The sequence below is a fragment of the Labrus mixtus genome, chromosome 1, assembly GCF_963584025.1.
Source record: "Labrus mixtus chromosome 1, fLabMix1.1, whole genome shotgun sequence".
Lineage (NCBI taxonomy): Eukaryota > Metazoa > Chordata > Actinopteri > Labriformes > Labridae > Labrus > Labrus mixtus.
Genome location: NC_083612.1, coordinates 12616345 through 12629068, shown reverse-complemented (window position 1 = coordinate 12629068; position 12724 = coordinate 12616345). Strand labels below are relative to the sequence as shown.

Genomic DNA, 12724 nt, shown 5'->3' with positions numbered 1-12724 from the left:
TTATATATTTATTTGTCCAGCCTGATTGTAAAGTTACTATGTTTAGTTTTTGGTCATTTTTCAGAATGATCTGACAATTTAGACTAAAATCTGAATCGGAGAGAAAAAGGTTGTTATTATGTTGTAATTATAACATCAGCTTGTTCGTGGCTGACAAAATACTTTGAAGTCCCTGCAGACTGTATCTGTGTTTAGCTGCTATAATCTACCATCTGTGTGTGTGTGTGTGTGTGTGTGTGTGTGTGTCTGTGTCTGTGTGTGTGTGTGTCTGTGTGTGTGTGTGTTTACCTCTCGCTCCCCAGATGGCCAACACCACCAGCCTGAACCACATGGTGACGGGTCTAAAGCCCAACACGCTCTACGAGTTCTCCGTCATGGTGACCAAAGGCCGACGCACCAGCACATGGAGCATGACTGCGCAGGGAACCACCTTTGAGACCAGTAGGAGCACGCACACACACACACACACACACACACACACACACACACAAATAACACACTAAATATACATTCCGGTAATCATAAAGACACAAACCAACAACTTGTCCAGTGTAACGACCCCTGGCTGGCTGGGAGTAACATGTCACTTTTTGCAGCCCAAATGGAAGGAGAGGACACGCCTAAGGAAAGTCATGCTGTCACTCATCAGTATAATATGACTGAAATAATATTAAGAAAGGTATTTATAAATGAATCCAGCATTAACCGAAAGAGCAATTAAAACAACCTGGAGGGAAATTGGTAATTGTTGAGAATAATTTCAGCACTGCTCTGCTATTCTCTCAGTTGGAACTAACCCTGCTTCCATGCGACATAGCCAATCATCATGATAAAGATAATCCCTAAAATGATGCACATTTCTGTATTTAAACAAATGATCTGTTTACACTTTTCTCCTGATTTGCAGACCCATGGCCTGGAGCCTGAGGAACAATAAGAACCACAAACTAAGACGCGACTCCTTAATGGATTAAAAACCTATTTGTTCCAGTTTTGGTTCTTTATAACGTTACTGTTTAGCTTGATTAGGAATGATTTAACCTCTTTCTCAGCACTTAATTAAAGAGTGGATTTATCTCTAAAACTATCATTGATTGCAAAACTATTACCGTTACATATTGACTGAATGAGTGATCGAAATACACATAGAACCGTCAGCGTTGACACTTTAATCCATCAGCGCTCTGTTTGCAAAATGAGTATTTGCATAATCCTGATTCAGTGTCAAATTTCTGAGACATACATCATTGTCAATTTTAATAGCCTGAGCTGTGAAATGTCATACAATAAACTAGATCTAAACTTTGTAACAATCTATTTATGAATGATTAAAATGAGATTTACTGGGCTTTAGGCATCAAGTGAAACCTTTTATTTATTCAAGAGAGGAGAACAGACAGTTTGAATTTCTTCCCTGCCAGGGGTTTGTTTAGAAGTTGATGATATCTACAAAGTCAAAAACACACATTCACAAATGTATAAAAAAGGACATCAAGTCATCAATTTTTAGGACAGGCATAGCAGAAACAAAATAGATGCAACACATTTACACCTAAAAAGCGCACACACACACACACACACACACACACACACACACACACACACACACACACACACACTGTTTGCTCTTAACTTGCTGGTAAGTTCACCATGTTGTTTGGATTCAAAACTGTACAAGAGGTGTGTCCCCTTGACCTTTTCAACAACATGACAAATGTCCTGTCTCTAACCCCTCTCTCTCTTCTCTCCCCCCCCCCCCCCCCCCCCCCACAGTCCCCAGCTCCTCCCCAAAAGACGTGACTGTGGTGAGCAAAGAGAACAAACCCCGCACCATCATTGTGAACTGGCAGCCTCCGTCTGAGGCCAATGGAAAGATCACAGGTGAGTCTCAAAGTCTCTCCAGTGCACTCTCTCAGATAATGACAGGCTCAGGTTCAACTTACCTTTTGGACGTTACAATAAAATAAAGTGTTTCTGGACTGAGAAGTCAGATTTCTGTCTTGTTGTTCTTTAGTTTTATTTGCTACAAGTCGTCATAAAGCGTAACTGAAGGTGCTCTGCTAAGGATAACATATTAACCATCTCAAAAGAAATGTTCTTTACTGGCAATGTGATCAGAGAGGATCATTCGTCTCCATCTGTAGTCCAAACTGCAGCCTCAAGCGCTACACTCAAAGAAGATGCAATGCAGTGAATTACATAAATGCAATGAAGAATGTGATACATGACTCTGCAGTTTGACTTCAGAGAAGAAACATGTGGCACAAAAACATGATTCTGTGCAGCCTTTAGAGCAATGATTTTCAACTGTTTGTCTTTTCCTCTCTGACCCTCTCTGTTTTAGGCTACATCATCTATTACAGCACCGATGTGAATGCTGAAGTCCACGACTGGGTTATTGAGCCCGTCGTGGGAAACCGCCTGACTCATCAGATCCAGGAGCTGACTCTGGACACCACCTACTACTTCAAGATCCAGGCCAGAAATTCAAAGGGCATGGGCCCCATGTCTGAGGCTGTACACTTCCGCACTCCGAAGAGTAAGTTTGGAAGACAACGAGCTCAGTACGCATTGGGGAACAGTGCAGCGATATTTGATTATTCCCAATACAGTCATAGTTACAGATACATACTGTGTGTTTAAAGGTTTTTATCAGAAACAGAAAAAGTGCCAACCAGTTTGTAATGTGCAGAGAGCGTCAGAGGTCGAGAGAGTTATCGTGACAGCGGCTGATCACCAGGAATGTAATGTAATGGGATGGATTAGTTTAGCGAGATTCTTGTGTAGATGTTGGATGATTCTGTAGCATTCACATCCACGCTGTATGTCCAGACTTTTAAAAACAAGTTCAAAGTTTATTTGTATTAGGCCTGCCTCATATGAGAAAAAAATATGATGTGATAATGATGTGCGGTGCATATTAGCATGTTTACGTTAATCTGCTGTTCCTTATGTTTTACACAGTGTTAACAACGTGTCCTACCTAATCCAAAATAAATCCACAAAGTTTTTTTTTCATTCACCACTTAATTGAAACCAGTTCATCTGCTCGCTCTAGCTTTATCTGACTGCATCTCAGTTGTGTGATAGTGTGGCCATCATACCCAGGCCTCAGTCTAAAGGTTAGAGTGCACACATGCTGAGTAAGAGAGCGTTGCTGGTTTACATACATTTTTCTTCCATATTGGTATTTCTTCCATATGGTGAATGTTCTTTTTCGTGATCACGATAAATGTGATTAATGCAGCCCTGGTCCAATTTTTCTCAAGTGCCCAAAATGACCCAAAAATATCTCTTTAAGATTTGACTGCTTCACACTGCAAAGATCCTCAGACTTCAAAAGATATGTTTGTGAACACGCTGCATAGTCTAAGTATTTCATCATATTATGTCGTTATATAAAACATACACGCTATAATCAGAAATTGATTGTGTCCAACAATGCATGGCTCTCCGAGGATGTAATTTTCATCATCTTTGAGCGAATCAGCTGATGTGCCGGAACCAATTTTGGATAAATGTTCCAGTTAACACTTCACACAAATTGTCCTGATGAAGAAGCTGTGAGAAACTCTCCTGAGAGCGCAGACAAGATGTTTCATAAGCCTTGTTGACTGGTTTAAAAGGCTGCTCAGCAAATCTACACCTCATTCTAATTGTAAAAAGCTTTTTAGGTTCAGTCTTTATGTGCTGCATTCAAATATGTTTAAGTTTTCAGTATGTTTTTTAATTTACTTTTCTCTTTTTTAAAAGTTGTTTCTTCGCTTTTAATATCATCTTGGCTGTTTCTGTAGTACACTGTTGCTTTAGGTTTTTCTCACAATTTCACATTCTTCTAGTTTGGCTTCATTCTCTTTCCCCCTTATCTTCATCTTTGGCTTCATTTCCATCTTCTCTCAGCTTTACAGCTAACCTGTTTTTGCTTTTTTATTGTGTCTTTCTCTCCCTGCTCTCCTTTGGCCTGTTAAGCTGAGTCCTCTGACAAAATGGCTAATGATCAAGGTAAACTCCCCCTCTACACTTCCACTGCTGACTCTGCACTCGGTGTGTCCCTGTTCCTAAAGAGTTTCAACTTCAGTCATGAAAACTTTGGGAAAGTCTTTTAGTGCTCGTAGAAGTGTTCAGATTGTGATGTCATGAATGTTTGACCAAGACGGAGTAAAAGTGACTAAAGTGAAGGCCTGAACACAGTAGTGACATGTTTTCTCCTTTTGTATCAGCCTCAAATCTGCCACCGAAGCCTGGACCTTCAGGCAACCAACATCCACAGGACCCTGGAACGGCAGTTGGTAAGATTTCACTCCGGCAATACAGCAACAACTAGAAGTATCATGATCTGATTCCAGCAAGTTTGTTTTGGAAAAAAATTTAAATGGTACCATTTCCCTGACAGGGTGGCATTAAGTTACTTTTTGTTTTGTTTTTTAGATGTTTTTTAGTTGACAGGGGACGGACTCAGATAAAGGGATGAGAGAGTGGGGGATGACATGAATGGTCAAGTTTAGGACTAGAACTCAGGGCTGCAGCTTTAGAGGGCTATGGCCTCGGTACATGGGGCGAGTGATTCAACCACAGAGCGTAACATGCGCCCCAACGACAAATGTCTTTTTTAAATGCTGTTTCTAAATGCTTAATATCTAATCCAGTGTTTCTCCTCTCGAGGTAAATCAGGTGTGGGAGGAAACAGCGAAAATCACATCTTGGTCATTGTCATCATCATCTCAGTGGGGGCCTTCACCATCATCGTGGTGGTGGTTGGGGCCTTCCTGTGCACACGGCGCACCACGTCCCATCAGAAAAAGTAAGCAGCACAGTGAGATCTCATGTCCTTTTCTTTCCCTTGCTCATTCTAAAAAAAAAAAAAAACATTTTTTTTTTTACTGCTAATTTAACAGATTTTCAGCTCGGCTGCATCCTGGGTCCCTTCTCTTTCCACCACTTTGCCATCTTTTCTCTCTAATTGACGTTCGTATTTCCCCATCTCGCTCCGTTCTCTCCTGCAGAAAACGCGCCGCTTCAAAGTCTTCAAACGGCTCCCACAAGTACAAGGGCAACTCGAAAGACCTGAAGCCTCCTGATCTTTGGATTCATCATGAGAGGCTGGAACTCAAGCCCATGGACAAGTCGCCGGATCCCAACCCAGTGATGACTGAAACGCCCATCCCCCGCACCTCGCAAGACATCACACCAGCTGACAGCGGCCTGGAGAGAGACCCTCACCTGCAGCAGCGACGCAACTCCTACCGTGGTCAGTCTTGCCCAAGGGAGGGAAGACTTAAAAGTTGATGTAATAGGAAGGAGATCAAAGTGAAATTCACCCCTTCTGCTTGAGCTTACATGCATAATAACACTGAGCAAACTTCTTGAGTTTGACTGGGAGACAGGGGAGAAGATGTTGGGGGTTTAACTAATAGCAGTAGTTTTTTAAACAAAGGAAATGTGCTAATACAGACAGGTTTGCTTTCAGGCGGATGACTGGATGTTCCTTCAAAATTCTGTTGGTGTTTCATTGTTTTTGCTGTTGTTTCTGTGATGATCATACAAAACATCTCATGCTTTTCATACATTGTTGTGTTACCCAACATGATTGCACACACTATGCAAACAATCCAACTTTCTGCAGATTTTGTAAATCTACTCGGTATCAGTTCGTAACAGAAGACTGCTGAGTTTAACAATCACATTCAGGGATTTAACCAGAACCCTTTGATTTAAAATTGGTTAAGGATCCTGAAGAGGGATCAGTTTAAAAAAATAAGTAAAAAGAGTCGTGGCTCTTTCTGATTGGCTGGTTTCCACCGTACCTTTTAGGCCACGAATCAGAGGACAGCATGTCGACACTAGCAGGCCGGCGGGGGATGAGGCCAAAAATGATGATGCCTTTTGACGCACAGCCCCCTCAGCGTAAGTGTGTGTGTGTGTGTGTGTGTGTGTGTTTGTGATGTCATAACTGTCAGGATTTACAGATAGTGAGATCAATCAATACTATGATTTACATTTAGAAATCAGAGCGTCAAGAATCTTTTAAAGACACAACCAGTATAGAAATATATCTCATGCTAAAGACACCTCTTTCCAGATGATGTTTATTTGATTCATTCTCAATTTGGTGAAACATACAGACAGAATAATCATGTGTGTTCATTACCAAAAAATGCATCAGAAACAAAAACCTTCATCATTATTACGGCCGCTTAAACATCTCATCCCATGTGTGTGTTTGTGTGCGTGTGTGTGTCTCCGTGTTCATTTCCATTCACAGCCGTGATTAGTGCTCATCCCATCCATTCCCTCGATAACCATCACCACCATTATCACATGGGCAGCCTGGCATCGCCGACACGCAGCTACCTCTACCACCAGGGCGGCGGGCACCCACGCCCGCACGCTTGTGCCACCCCCATCTCCCATCTAGACAGGGTGGACTCTGAAGGTGAGACACTGCCCCCTGCTGAACAACAGGAGAAGTACAGAGGAGTCAGGCCCGGTCCTGTTCATTCATCGATCTCTCATTTGCTCATTGACTCACATGCAGACGCCGTCTCGCTACGCTCACGTTCTCGTTTTTTAAAGTGTTACTAACCTTTCTCTTACCTCCCTGTAATTTAAGACTTTGAACTTTTCTTTGACTTTGCCACCAAGACAGAAGGCAGATACACTCGAGATTTTTTTAACTTTTGGTGAAGCCCTTAGATCTGCTCACTGTCCCCCCCTTGATCTCCCCTCCTCACCCTCTCCAGAGTCGGTCAGGAACACTCCCAGTTCAGAACCTGTCCCCCCAGCCACCGCCTCCTCCCAGGTCTCCTGCCCGTCGGAGATCATGGTCGACCCCGAGGGAAGCTACCATGGCTCCACCACCACAGAGGAGGAGCCCAGCTACTCGAGCCAGCTGCCCCCCCACCGCTCGGCCCACCCGCACGCCCATGCGCACCCACTCAAGAGCTTTGCTGTACCTGCAATCCCAGCGGGCAGCCATCCAACTTATGAGTCGTCTGCTCTGCCCAGCACGCCACTGCTGGCTCAGACTGGTAAGAAGAAACACACACACACACACACACACACACACACACACACACACACACACACACACACACACACACACACACACACACACACACACACACACACACACAGAGGGAAACTCAGGTCACATCAGTCTACAAGACGGCCTGCTGCTGTTCACACTGAGACTGAGCAAAACTGATCAATGATGATGTGACAAACGATCTTTAGTGACGGGAAAAACAGTATAAAATCCATAAAATCATGAATCTATTTTCAGATTGTTACAGACATGATCATGATTATGAATTTTAAACCTGCGTCATTTAGTTCATGATTGGCTATTGATCCAGATCTTTTTAAATGTTAGGATTACAAAACTGAAGTTTGTACAAATTTGATATTAAGACTCTTATTAAGTCACGTTTATTGACTTCATCTTCACTTTCTCGACACTAGCTGGAGATTGTCTGTATGCATGTCCATAAATTGCATGGAAGGCCATTTGTTGCCTTCACTGACCGTTGTGTTTGTGCTGCCTTCAGGGCCTCCTACTCACCCCCATGTTGTTAAAACAGCCTCTATTGGAACATTAGGAAGGACACGAACACCGCTGATAGTCACTGTGCCCAACGCCCCCGATGTTCCAGAGACCAGCAAGATGTTGGAGGATGTAGACAGCGTGAGTATAGCACCCCCTACTGGCTGCTTGTAGTAATGCAGGATTTTTGATGGAAAATATTTAAAACTGTTTCAGTCTTGTGTTGCAAAATTATATCAATCACACACTCCTTCCAAATCCATGTCAGGTTTTCTTTGGGCACTGGATTATGAAGTTACTTTGAACTAGATGTTGGTGTTAACCACATTTTCTGTTTGTTCTTTCTCTCTTTTTTATTCCGTCCAACTTCAATTCTCACCATTTTTTTGTTGCGTTGTCGGCTGCATTTCGATCCATTTAACAACTTACCTTAACAAAACCCATGACTGGAATGACTTTATATAATTTACTCCATCTCCTAATCCTTAATGTTTGTCAACTTCTCTTTGGTTTTGGATGTTTTGCTTTGTCTGCTGCCTCTTTCTGTTGTTTCCATTTAAAGCCCTATTGACACAACCCCCCAAGCTCGCCTCACCCCACCCATACGACTCCCCCTGTCCTCTGGAAGATCCCTGACTGACCCTCTCCTCCTCTCCTTTCCTCCCTTCTTTTCTCCTCCCTTCCTTCCCTTCCTTCCTCCTTCCAGGTGCTTGCCTCCCTCCCTCCCTGCCCCTCCCCCGCCCCCCGCAGTAACCCTGTTCCTCTCCCTCAGAGCTACGAGCCCGACGAGCTGACCGAGGAGATGGCCCACCTCGAGGGCCTGATGAAGGACCTGAACGCCATCACTACAGCGCCATGAGCACTCACACACACCTTTACACGCAGACACACCTTTTCTGTCACCAACATACACACATACAGGAAGACACACACTCTTACAGTCAAACAAACACATCCAAACATAAACCTAGGAGCCAGAGGCTGGCGGACACTAAATGGCATCTTGTGCCCAAATAACTCTCCTGTCCCTTTGCAGAGAAAAAAAAAAAAAAAACTCTAGACTGACACTTAGGAACTTTTTTCGGCTTACCTTGCTCAGTCTCAGGAAGGAGATTGCCATGAGAGGAAAGAAAAAGTGACACGCTTCATCTTCTTGTGAAGAACCGTTCTCAGAGACAATGAACTTTTAAACATTGGTCGCTTTTATCCGGAAGATTGTGAATTTTTTCCTCAGCAAAAATACGTTGCGGTAGGTTTTTTTATTCGTTGAATGCTCACTCGAGACAGTTGATTCAATGTCAAGTCAAAAGGAGAAAGTCCAAAAAAAAAAAAAAGAAGCTGGTTTTTTGATGTTGGTGCTCATGCAGCGCAGTCTACACACAGTGTTTGTTTGATTAGTGTTTTCTTTGTGCATTTTGTATATCTATTGGGCCGTTTCAGTGAAGTGAACATTGGATTTCAGCCCCCTCCTACTTTACAAACCCACATTATTCATCAACCTGTTCTTTGTTTTCTCCCCATGTGTCGTATGTTGTGCCATGACTTTTTATTATTTTCTATGTTATTGTATTATTTTTTTACACACATATTCTTATAAACATGTACATATGTTGTGTGTTCGTTTTTTTTTAAACTGCCTCATTGTTTTGATGTTTCCCATATTTCATTATTATTATTATTTGGGATGAAAATGGGAGAACAAGTAAATCCTGAAGCTGAAGGGGAGAGAGGCCCCGAAGTGTTTCTACAGTACATTCTTCTCTGGCGTTGTGTTGCCCGCTTTGTACATTAACACGTCTCCTTTTTCAGCCTTTAGTTTGTTGTGGGAGCTCCGTTTTCGGCCTGTTGGTAAGACCATGTTGGCCTTACCAACATGTTTGTACGTTGGGACGATTCGACTCTCCGTGGATGTCGCTCCGAGTCATGCTGTCAAATCTCCTCACAGGTCAGGGGTACCCAGGACTCAGGGCGCTGACCCACACCCCTCCTACAAAGAAAAAAAAAAAACTCACACGGCACCCAGTAAATCAATCAATCACCTGCAACAGACGAGTTATCTTTTATACAAGACGTTTGTTGGAATGTGTGTCGTTTCCAAAAACCAATATTTGGTTTCAGACGTCTGTACTGCTGAACCACATGTGCATTTTTCCCTCGGTGGAGTGTGTTTGCTGTATTCATCAGATGCCCTGGTTCTTTTACAAATCTCACACGATGCAAAGATGTTGGCCTTTTGAATGGGACTCCCAGATTTTTTTTACATGGTAGTTTTTGTATGAAGAAGAAAAAAAGAAAACAAGAAGCTTGTTCTGTACACAAATCCAATGTGAAAAAAAAAGGAAAAAAAATCATCTCTAGTTTTTCATTACCCTCTTACCCAAAGAAATTTGTCATTTACAATCATAGTAATTTGCTCTACTTTTGTGAATACCATGTTTCTCGTTATGTACATCTTCATGAATGTCAATATAACTGTAAGAGTTTTAAATTATGGATACAAACAAGGAACTCGCTTTTTGGGAAAGAATCATTGAAAACAAACGCGGGAGAAAAAGGACCGGACTCCATTTGGGAAATAATCTATTGAGTTGTAAACAGTTGAACCTGTATTGCACTTTTTCACAATTTTTGAAAAGTACATTTCTTACATATCTTGTGTTTTAAATATCAGAAGCTGTTTGTGTAACGTAGTGTCCTAGGTAAGCAGCAGGCAGCTGGTCTTGTTTTTTATGTTTTTTTTTTCTTTTGTTTATGTTTTTTTTGCTTCGGAGATGATATGAATTTGAGCAGCTGAGTTGTTGAATTTGCAGCTCGTGATGAGGAATTCTGTTGTTGCTTGTTCATGTACAGAGCTCTTTTTTTTTTTGCTTTCTGTAGAAAACAAAATCAGTGGCTTTTTAAAAAATGTTGAAAAAAAAAAGGTTTGAAAAAAATATGTTTTTTTATTGGTGCTCCTATACATTGTGTATACAAACTATTATGAATACTAACAAAGTAAAAACCTGTGCTCGTCTTCTTTTCATCAAACACCATAAGGATGCCCCTCCACTGACAGTTTGACATTTCCTCATATTTTCAAAGTACAGAAATGGGTCAAATATTAAAAGTACGTACTGCTCATTGTGAGTAAAGAAGCAGCTTGAGCTAAGATGATTGATGAAGTAAAACAAATAACTGATCAGCAAGAATTTCAATGAATGGATTCATTATTTTACTCAGGTAGTGTGAAAATGAAAAGACACTAATTGCACTTCCACATCAATGTTCTCTGTGACATTAAAGCTCCTGTGAGTTTTTAGGCGCTCATGAACCAGACTGAAATCAGTACTGAAGTTTCTGTTTCTGTACGACTGATCATCTCTTAAAAAAAATTAAAAAAAAAAAAAAAAAACTTTTATAATTTTTTTAAAGCTATTATTTTGGCCTTTTTGCCTTTATTAGATTGGACAGCTGAAGAGAGACAGGAAATGTTGGGAGGAGAGAGTGGGGATGACATGCAGCTAAGGGCCGAAGTCGGATTTGAACCCAAGGCCACTGCTCTGAGGGATGTTGCCTCCGTACATGGGGCACGTCATAACCACTAGGCTATCAGTGCCCCAAAAGTAGTCATTTTGAATGCCTAGATAACCTCTGCATGTGTCAAATGAAGTAACAGCACACTGCAGAATCAGCCTTTGTTTATATTTTCCACCGTGAATATTCACAGTGAGTGATATGTTTAACTCTGAAAAGTCAGCAGGAGGATATTTTTTTGGCAGAGAACACTACTACTACTACACTACATCTAGCCCAGATGTCAAGGATGTCTTCTTTAGTTATGGTATAAAAAAAACCTGTTTTCTGAATCCATACACATTTACAGATGTCATTTTAAAACTTGTTCTTTAATATTAATATCACAAGATAGTTTGCCTGTTAACACAGAGGCTTTACCTGGTCAGGTGGGCTTCAGCTGGGCGTGGGCTCTTTCAGCATGTTGCTGTTGGTCCTCTTGTGGGAAATTCAGAGGAATATCAATTGTCCGGAAGTCAGCATATTTTTGTGACAGTGAACGTTGAGACTGGATGAGAGCCAAGTGGTCTACTGTCTACCCAGATGAGCCCTGACTGGTTTCCATTAAGTCATCACAGATAAACACGAGGTTGTTTCTTACACATAAAATGTTTATCTGGACTGGAGTGCCAGGGTGCATAGATTTCAACCCTGACCAACTGTTGAAGGTAAAGATGTCCGATAGTTGCAAGCATGGCTCCTCTTAACATTGTCACATTTTCTTTAGCACCAAAGCCTCTTTGTACACGCTCAAATATAAATCAATCAATTGAGCCATTTTTTAATACATTCACAAATTCTCATAACTGAAGTTTAGTGTGTATCACCTTACTTCTTAAGTTCATCTTTAAGACAATCCTCAGCAGTGACTGACCTACTCATAGCTTTCTATTTTTCTTCAGCTTGGAGGTTTGGTGTTCTCCACCAGTCACTCACGATAAATTTGGCTTTTTGCCTGGATGGCTGTTAAAAGTGACTCACTCAGCATTTGGTATCAGGTTGACATGACATTTTGAAAATGCTGACATGTACAATGTAAGATTATAGGTGATTTTATTTCAGTTCAGACATCAATTTAATTTAAATTCATCTAAAGCAGTGGATCTGCCTTTTTCAATCACTTCACCTAAGTGTTGTGGCAGGAAACGTTGGAGGAAATGTTTCTGGACTTAGGGGAAGCTCTATGATTATCCCCGTCACATCAGGTGAGTTGCAAGGAAAGTAACTCTACTTGTAAATGGAGTTAAAATAAAAGCGGAGGTATATAAGAAAATACAATTCAATCATTTTATTTGGAAGACACTTCTGTCCAAAGCCCCCTAGCCTGCACCTGAGAGTTAAATACAATTAATAACTTGTCAACAAAGAAAAGATTTAAAAAATATTCTTGATCTGCATCCTTTAATAATATATATATTTTTTAAATGTTATCTAGACTATACAGCACAAAAACTTAAATCTATGTTCTTAAAATGGTTTAGCAACATTTACGACACAAAAATAAAATGTGAATAGGCAATGTGGGAAATAACATGTTCATGTAAATGGTGTTTCAATTTATGAAATTGTAATTGTTTCAAATCCTGTACCACAAAAAAAAAAGGAATGAATTCCGCGTATTATCTTTTA

At 41.2% G+C, this 12724-nt stretch overlaps 1 protein-coding gene across 18 annotated transcripts in view; it reads left to right on the top strand.

The window, feature by feature from the left end:
• neo1a (neogenin 1a) overlaps window positions 1-10546 on the top strand; it is a 167340-nt gene extending 156794 nt beyond the window's left edge. For 4 of the 18 annotated variants that reach the window (XM_061030579.1, XM_061030541.1, XM_061030532.1 and 1 more), the window contains exons 18-29: window positions 303-441; window positions 1774-1881; window positions 2345-2539; window positions 3970-4002; window positions 4221-4289; window positions 4663-4801; window positions 5004-5248; window positions 5812-5904; window positions 6263-6433; window positions 6741-7028; window positions 7548-7684; window positions 8250-10546. In XM_061030579.1, the coding sequence (XP_060886562.1) occupies window positions 303-441; window positions 1774-1881; window positions 2345-2539; window positions 3970-4002; window positions 4221-4289; window positions 4663-4801; window positions 5004-5248; window positions 5812-5904; window positions 6263-6433; window positions 6741-7028; window positions 7548-7684; window positions 8250-8402 (1770 nt within the window). In that variant the 3' untranslated portion in view covers window positions 8403-10546. Of the gene's footprint in view, window positions 1-302; window positions 442-1773; window positions 1882-2344; window positions 2540-3969; window positions 4003-4220; window positions 4290-4662; window positions 4802-5003; window positions 5249-5811; window positions 5905-6262; window positions 6434-6740; window positions 7029-7547; window positions 7685-8105 lie in introns of all 18 variants that reach the window. The other 14 variants (XM_061030550.1, XM_061030713.1, XM_061030635.1 and 11 more) reach the window with 12 other exon arrangements.
• The last annotated feature ends 2178 nt before the right edge of the window (window positions 10547-12724 follow it).